At 32.5% G+C, this 8,168-nt stretch overlaps 1 protein-coding gene across 2 annotated transcripts; it reads left to right on the top strand.

Annotated features, from left to right (window-relative positions):
* The first annotated feature begins 6,012 nt into the window (after window positions 1–6,012).
* On the top strand, window positions 6,013–6,432 carry LOC124081163 (cornifin-A-like). Of its 2 annotated transcripts, XM_046427336.1 has the most exons (2): window positions 6,013–6,168; window positions 6,313–6,426. In XM_046427336.1, the coding sequence occupies exons 1-2, from the start codon at window positions 6,013–6,015 to the stop codon at window positions 6,424–6,426; spliced, it is 270 nt and encodes an 89-aa protein (XP_046283292.1). The 2 variants fall into 2 exon arrangements, with proteins under 2 accessions (XP_046283292.1, XP_046283291.1); XM_046427335.2 differs by having other exon boundaries at window positions 6,013–6,432.
* The last annotated feature ends 1,736 nt before the right edge of the window (window positions 6,433–8,168 follow it).

Below are 8,168 nucleotides of genomic sequence, written 5' to 3'. Positions count from 1 at the left end.
TAAATAAAGGAGAAATTAGCACACAGAGATGCACAAAGATAAATTACACTCAATGTATAAAGTATTTCTTGTATTTGCAATATTTAATAACTGCCCATGTGGAGAACAACACATGAACTGGATGATGACTGTAGTCATTAAGAAAATCAAATTAGAAAGTAAAAATGGGATTGAAATAATGAGAAACAAAAACATTGGTAAATGTGGATAATTTTAAGTAAGATATAAGGTTTAAATGATTTCAATAATAATGTAAAATATATAAATAACTTAATGAAGAAAAACATGCCAGACAAATATAATATGAAAAAAGAAAAATAAATTCTGTTTATCCTAAGGCTTTGTATTAAGATAACTGTAAATGTGTCAACTTTAAATTGCATTAAGATGTTAGCAAAGTAGTTTAATGTTATAAATAAGCATATACTTTTCTACATGAATCTTAATAGCAATTATAAGAAGAATGATTACTTGGGATTTAAAAGTAACAATAAATTAAGCATGTTAAAAAATAGAAAACAAAATAAAATTTGACATTTCTTCTTCTTTGGAGATATGTTTTTACATACAAAATAAAAAACATATGCAAAAAATGAGAGTCACAAACTATGTCAAAAACATAAAACATACAACTTCCAGTACAGCAGAGGTAAATCCCTAGAGAAGCAATTACAAGGGAACAAAGAGGATAAATAAAAAAAGTAGATAAAAATCTGTAGAAGAGAAATACAAAATAAATTACAATAATTAATGAAAATGCAAATAAAAATAAATATAAAAGATTGAAAATATTGCACTGAAAATAGAAATTGTCAGAGTGAATAAACTAATGAAAAGTTAAATTTTTATTCTATGTGATAATGAAAGACAGAGGATAAATGGCATTTCCATAACAGTGTAGACAAAATACTCAAGAATATTTGACCAAGAAAAACTTGATATAAAAATGTAAAGAAAAGCACTGTTGTAGATAGATGATTTAATTATAAACGTAAAACTTAGATGAAACATATAATTTTGAACTCTACTCCAGAACTTAACTTGAAGGTATAAAATCAAAAAATTGATATATATGAAATTTCAATAAAATATTTTATCACCTATCCCACAAATGAAAACGCACATGTGCAATATTTGAATTAAGAGTGCAATGATCCTACCTTGTCATTTTTGATTATTAATATGACTTGGCATTATGTCAGAAAAAAAGTACAATATTCCATTAAAATAACATAACCACCATTTTGCCCAGTTATCCCACTCATCAGTTTCTACCCAAAGGATTTAAAATCAACACACTACCATGGTGCAGCCACATCAATATTTATAGGAGCTCAATTCACAACACCTAAAATATAGAACCATCCTAGGTGTCCTTCAACAGATGAATGGATAAAGAAAATATGGTATATATATATATATATATATATATATATATATATATATATATATACACAATTGAGTATAACTCAGCCTTAAAGAATGAAATTCTGTACAACCAGAAGAATAAGGGGTTATACTCTATTTATGTATGACTTGTCAAGGAGCATTTTGCTATCATGTATAACTAATTAGATTGACAAAAAAAAAGATAAATAGGAAGATACATACTAATGAGCACATTTGGGGTATGGGATTTTAAATCAGAACTCCATTGTTTTGATAATTATTATTAAGGAGCCAAAATCCAACTCTAACAGACTTCATAGTAGAAAAACCTGTTTTTTCTGCAAATAAAATAAATAAATACATTGAAAACAAATAAAACAAGGCAAAATCAAACAAAATCATCCTCTGAGAGTGTCATTGTTTGTGCTATCCTGGTGGTGTTGGTGCAATTTGAGAAATCAGGAAGGATGATAGAAAACTTTCCTTTAATAGAACAGATTTGTTTAATAAATTTTGCTTAGATAAGAAAGAGGCTCTTGCTACCATGACTTTGATAATCAACACTCAATAGAATTTGTAAATTTATAATTCTGAAATGCATTTTTTATTACTAAAGTAATATAGTTAATGAATTCCTATTTTAAACTAAATAATATAAGTAAATCAAACATTTCTGTGGCTCAATCAATATCACTCCAGCACCCATGTTTACTGATATTATCTAGAATGGCTTTCCAGATTTTAATTATGCACTTGATAAAACATTTTGCACAAATAAAACTTGCCTGTTTACATGTATGCACATGCACATACATGTGCATTTAATGTACACTTATACAAAGTTTTTCAACCCTGCCACTATTTCAATTTGGGTTCAGAAATTTCTTTGTGGGGGAGTTGTCCTATGTGTTACAGAATCTTTAGCTGTATTCCTGGGCTCTACTAACCAAAGAACAGCTGCATCACCCCTTGAAGAGTCACAACTAAATCTCATAAATGCCTCTGGGTGTGGTGGTGCATGCCTGTAAGCCCATTGGCTCAGGAGGCTGAGGTAGGAGGATCAACTTCAAAGTGATATTGCTCAGTGTTAAGCACCCCTAGGTTCAATACTCAGTGCCTTTCACGAAAAGAAGAAATGCCTCCAGAATTTTCATGGACCATTGGTCTTTTTGCCTATTAGGGCCTCTTTTAGTTAAAAAATCAATGTATAATTGTGTTGATAGAAAGATCAAGATAATACAAACTAAATATACTCATTTTCATCTTTTTATTCTACTTTGAAAGTGAATTAAAACATTTTCATAGGTCTTTTAAGTATTATGGACTCTTGTACCAGTGCTAATGGTAGCTAATAGACTACAGCGAAAAAAAAATGTCTTCAACTATAGCAAAATGCCCTTTGAGTTAAAAAAATATGTTTCATCACCATTGATATACAAATACAACACACACACACACACACACACACACACACGAGAATGTGTTTTTATAGTAATATGAGGTTTACAATGTGAATACATATTTATAAGCTGTTTTTAATATGTATTGTCTTGCACTAATGACATTGGGAAATACATTTATGAATTTTAATGTTTTCTACATTATTCAAATAAAATGCTACTTATTCTCTAAAAATATAATTAACAATAAAATCTTATTTAATTCATTTAAAAAAAAGAAGAAGAAGTTTTGCAGGGCAAAATGTCACATGCTTGAAATCCCAGTGACTTAGGAGGCTGAGAAAAGAAGATCATAAATTTGATATCAGACTCAGCAAGTTTGTGAAAGCCTCAGCATCTTTCAAAACCCTCAGGAAGTTAGTGAGGCCCTGTCTCAAAATAAAATATAACTGGTGATGTAGCTTAGTAACAAGGCATTCTGAGGTTGAATCTACTATATCAAAAAATTAAAAAAAAAATGAAAAAAAAATAACACAACTCCTATACCACTGCAAATTAAATGAATGCTATATCTATCAAATAAATTTCCTGTTTTTGAATCCAGTTTCTTTTAGGTCTAGATCCAAATAGATAAATTTCTATATGATGACTAAAAAATGTTTGTATCTGCACAGAAGAACTGTGACTCATAGTTAAGTCCACATGACATTATGTCATCACATTGTCATATATAAGACTCAAAAGTCATATTCTGATACATGGATTTTTCCATCCCAATGAAGTTATGATAAAAGTGAAAAAAATTTATCTTTTGGACAATATTGGGTGACAATTGCCACCATTTGTGCTGTGCATTACTTTTTAATTCAGAGTTCATGATGACATTAAAGCTATTTTTTTCTGAAAAGACTGAAATTTTCTACCAATTTTTTTCATGATTTATTCTCTCTACAACCTGAAAGACATTCATTTAATTTGAATATACAGTATTAAAAGACATTTACTGGTTATCCTCTAAGTAAAAAAATGAATAACTACAGAAAAATTGCAATAATCATTATGATGAGAGGGGAATTTCCTGATGCATATACTGGAAAGTGATTTTTATGAAAGAATCAGCTATCTTAGATTTTATTCCTTGACACTGCCAAGACAAATTCTGTTCACATCATTGCTTTTTTCTCCTGGAGTAATTCTGCAAAGCCATTTCTTAGTTCCTTTATACTGTTAGACTTCCTTCCTTATTCACTATACTTTTGCTGTTTTTGTTTAACAAAGCAAGTTGGCAGTAATTATCTTCAATCTACACTCATCCACTCCTATATGTATAGTCACAAGTGGAAAGGAGAATGAGAGACATTTAGAAGTCAAGTTCTCAACAGACATAAGTAATATTTTCATCATATTATGATTTATAAGCAAGGGAAAATACTAAATTGTAGGAAAATATTCCCTAAATATAAAAAAGTGATTGTAGAGAATATAATCCATTTTTTTAATTCAGGAAAAAAAAATGAAAACCCCTATTACTATCAAAACTATCTTTAATTTCAGTATACCAAATAGCTAAGAAAAAATTTTATGTAGGTTAGATGATTTTAGCTTAAACCATGCTGCTATATAGAAACACACTTTTTGGTCTTTCTCTTGTTTATAATGCTTACTTCTACTCTATTTAATTGCCAGATTGTGTGATGAGGACAATGTCCATACACAAACACTCTGTAATAAACATATCTTCCTTTCTTAAATATATATGGTGAGTTACATAAATTGTCTACATTACTGAAATGAATATAATATGTATTTATGGAGTATAATATCTATGTAATCATAAGCAGATACTGATTAAATAATATGAAGCATATTATAGGCAGATTTGTTTTAATAGATTATAAATTTAATGTATCTTTTTAAACTATATCAATTGCATGCATTTAAACATTCCTAAATATTACCAATGAGATCAACACATTCTGTAATTATAAACTACACATCTTGTATATATTTTGCTGGTAAATATGATCTCTACATATAATATAGCCCTAAATTCATATTTTAATCACCAAATAGTGTATCTTAAATTGTAGCTTAATATCTTTACCATAAGATTTCTACTTTTAATAGTTATTTTTATTTGATAAGTTATCTTTCTAATATGAGTGATAAACTAAAGACATTAAAGACCAAAGAATGTTTTATTCTGAACGTCTCTTATTCTGAAGTCCAGCTCACTCAAACTTCAGAAATTACTTATCAAACAAAATGCAGGTTAAACCAAAAAGTGATAAGAATTTGTTGTCTATTAAAATATTAAATTCCTACTAAAGAAAATAGCATAATCAATTCAAAAAAGTAAACAAATATGAAAAATTATTAATACCTTACTTTAAAAAACTAATATATTTCTATGAATATACCAATATATCTCTACAATGTTAAAGACAGAAAGAAAATAATATCAAATTAAGGAATAAAATTTTAAAAAACTCTCCTAAATAAATTTGCATTTCTCTTATAGTGACTGCATTTGATAAATATAAGAGAAATGCAAATTAAAAGTGCACAGATATTATTTTTCACCTATCATATGTGCAAAACTCCAAGTTTTACAACTATCTCTGAAAGCATACCTGAAGAAAATCACTCATTTTAATACACCATTGATAAAAGTATAAAATACTTCAACACCTCTAAAAGGGATCTAGTGATTTTTCCAAGATTATGATTATTTATATGTGAATAGAATCCTACTTTTTAAATCTCTCTTATAGTTCTACCTATATGTATGCTAAATAATGTGCATAGAGGGTTATTTGTTCTACTTTTGCATGTAATAGCAACAAAATAAGAACAACAAAGTCGACTAGTAAGCACTTTCTAAGTAAACTACACAGGAAGGTACACCAATAAAAATAGTGAAGACCTCTGAAAACTCTTGTCAATAAAACCACTGACCATGCTTCAGTAAGGCTGGGCCTTAATACCCTGGCATGTAGATGGCTCCTCTTCTTCATCCCGCCCCTCCTCTCCCCAAACACACACCTACTGTTGGTGGAGCATCTGCTGGCCGGGTCACCTCCTGTGGACTTACTTGAGTCCGTGTCAGTCTACCACTGTGTCCCAATAGCCATTGGTCCACAAGCTTCTTCACCTGGTGCCTGACGTGGACCTGGCCATTGTGGACGACTGGCTGAATAACGAATGAATGGGCAGTGCAAGCATGAGTTCCGAGCAGCAGAAGCAGCCCTGCATCCTACCCCCTCAGCTGCAGCAGCACCAGATGAAGCAGCCTTGCCAGCCTCCACCCCAGGAACCATGTGTTCCCCAAACCAAGGAGCCCCATCACACCAAAGTGCCTGAGCCCTGCCAACCCAAGGTGCCAGAGCCCAGCCAACACAAGATGCCTGAGCCTTGCCAGCCCAAGGTGCCAGAGCCCTGCCAGCCCAAGGTGCCTGAGCCTTGCCAACCCAAGGTGCCTGAGCCCTGCCAACCCAAGGTGCCTGAGCCTTGCCAATCCAAGGTGCCAGAGCCCTGCCAACCCAAGGTGCCTGAGCCCTGCCAACCCAAGGTGCCAGAGTCCTGCCCCTCAACAGTCACTCCAACACCAGCTCAGCAGAAGACAAAGCAGAAGTAACATGGTCACAGCCACACCCTTGAAGAGGCAACCACTGGATGTCCCTTTTCCATTTTGCTCAGGAGTCCCATTTTTCTGTTGACCTTACGATTAACATGAGTCATCATCCTTCCCTCTTTGAACCCCCTCAAAAGATATCCCTCACATTCAACTATGGAAGGTTCCTGAGCCTCTGAAGGTGACTGCAAGTCTCATTGGATGAGTAGGTCTTCCAGGGTCTCAGGGTTAATCTGAAGAGGGATGTTGGGAGGGGGTCAAGTGAATCTTCTCTGTTCTGCCCTCATTAAATCACTTTTAACTCAAAAAAAAAAAAAACCCACTGACCAGAAAGATTTTTGTTCCAATAATTTCAAATAATTATCATAATCATTAACATGGTTACAAAGCCTGTAACTCATGGTATGCTTTTCTGTGAATTACTACATTTGACATATTGGTAAAGGTCAGTGCATAAAAATAAAAATCTCAGTACTTGCACCCAAAGGCATTCACACCCAGTACACTATGTGGCAAACATTTTACCCAGGAGCTCAAGAACATTTCTATAAATGGCCAAGGCTAAAAATCTTCAAATTTGTGGGTCCCACAGTGTTTCATCTTTACTGAAGTCTGCTATTGTGAAATGAAAGCAGCCCTCATAATACATAAATGAATGGTTGTGGCTGTATACTAGCGCTGATTATTTAAATTTCATATAAGTTGGGCCATCCTTAATGTGGCCCTTCATGCACATACATCTGTCCATTGATACTACAAAAAAGTTAAATGGATAACAATTTCACAGGTCCTGCACTGAGTGCAATAGATCACGAGCCTCTACCACATACAGATCTGTGAGGTGCACTCATTCATATATTCATCATCCCCCAATCTCAGAACATTTGTTTAGAATCCATCTTCTGATTAATTTTTTATCTTCTACCAAAACTAAGCATGCCAAAAGAAAATAAAATTTATCTGCTCTTTTCTCTCCCATTTCCAGAAAATTTTATTTGTTATTTAGTGAAATTAAAATGAAAAGAAATAAGCATAATAAATTGATAATAAAATGTCTTTCTCTTATTTCTCACCAAAAGAAAAAATTCTGTCGGTTCCCAATTATTTTCTTCTTTTCAAGAACTGAAATGATTATAGAAATGTATTTTGCATTTCAAAACAAAAATGATTTTCTAATAATTCAATATATTTTGTATTAATATTAGTGCCTTTGCTTTCATGTCTTTTATACAACACTTTGTAGAGGAAACTAGCATACAGTGAGTGACATGAGTCATTTGTCTCATTTTATTATGCATATGAGGAAATGATAGACTTGTTTCAGATATTTTCTTATGTTTCTGACACCATGGCTCCTGTGTTGTATGGAAAATGCAGCTGCGATACAGTCTTGTTGGACCAGGGGTAGAAGACATGGTTTGTGATCCTGAACTGTCTACACATAAGGAAAGTACCATGGTTTGAATGGAATAGTTTTGTTTTTTTTCCCCTCAGTAATAGTGCTAAAATGAGAAGAAACAGTCAATCAGGGTAACAGAAGCCACTGAGCCACTGTGGTCAGGGTGATTCCACTGCTGTGCTTGCTTTCTCCCATAGGTAACAGAATAAATCTGTGTGCTGCTTCCAGAGATCAGTAATTAATCAGAATTAAGCTTTTCAACCTCCTACTCTATTCTAGAACCTAAATGACATATACCTAAGTTCTCCCATGCTACTGAGTAGACAGTTTTCTGAAGATAAGGATA

Source organism: Marmota monax, unplaced genomic scaffold, assembly GCF_021218885.2.
Source record: "Marmota monax isolate L192 unplaced genomic scaffold, Marmota_monax_Labrador192_F-V1.1 WCK01_AAM20220418_F8-fsc01361, whole genome shotgun sequence".
Lineage (NCBI taxonomy): Eukaryota > Metazoa > Chordata > Mammalia > Rodentia > Sciuridae > Marmota > Marmota monax.
This window is presented reverse-complemented; position numbering and strand designations above follow the sequence as displayed.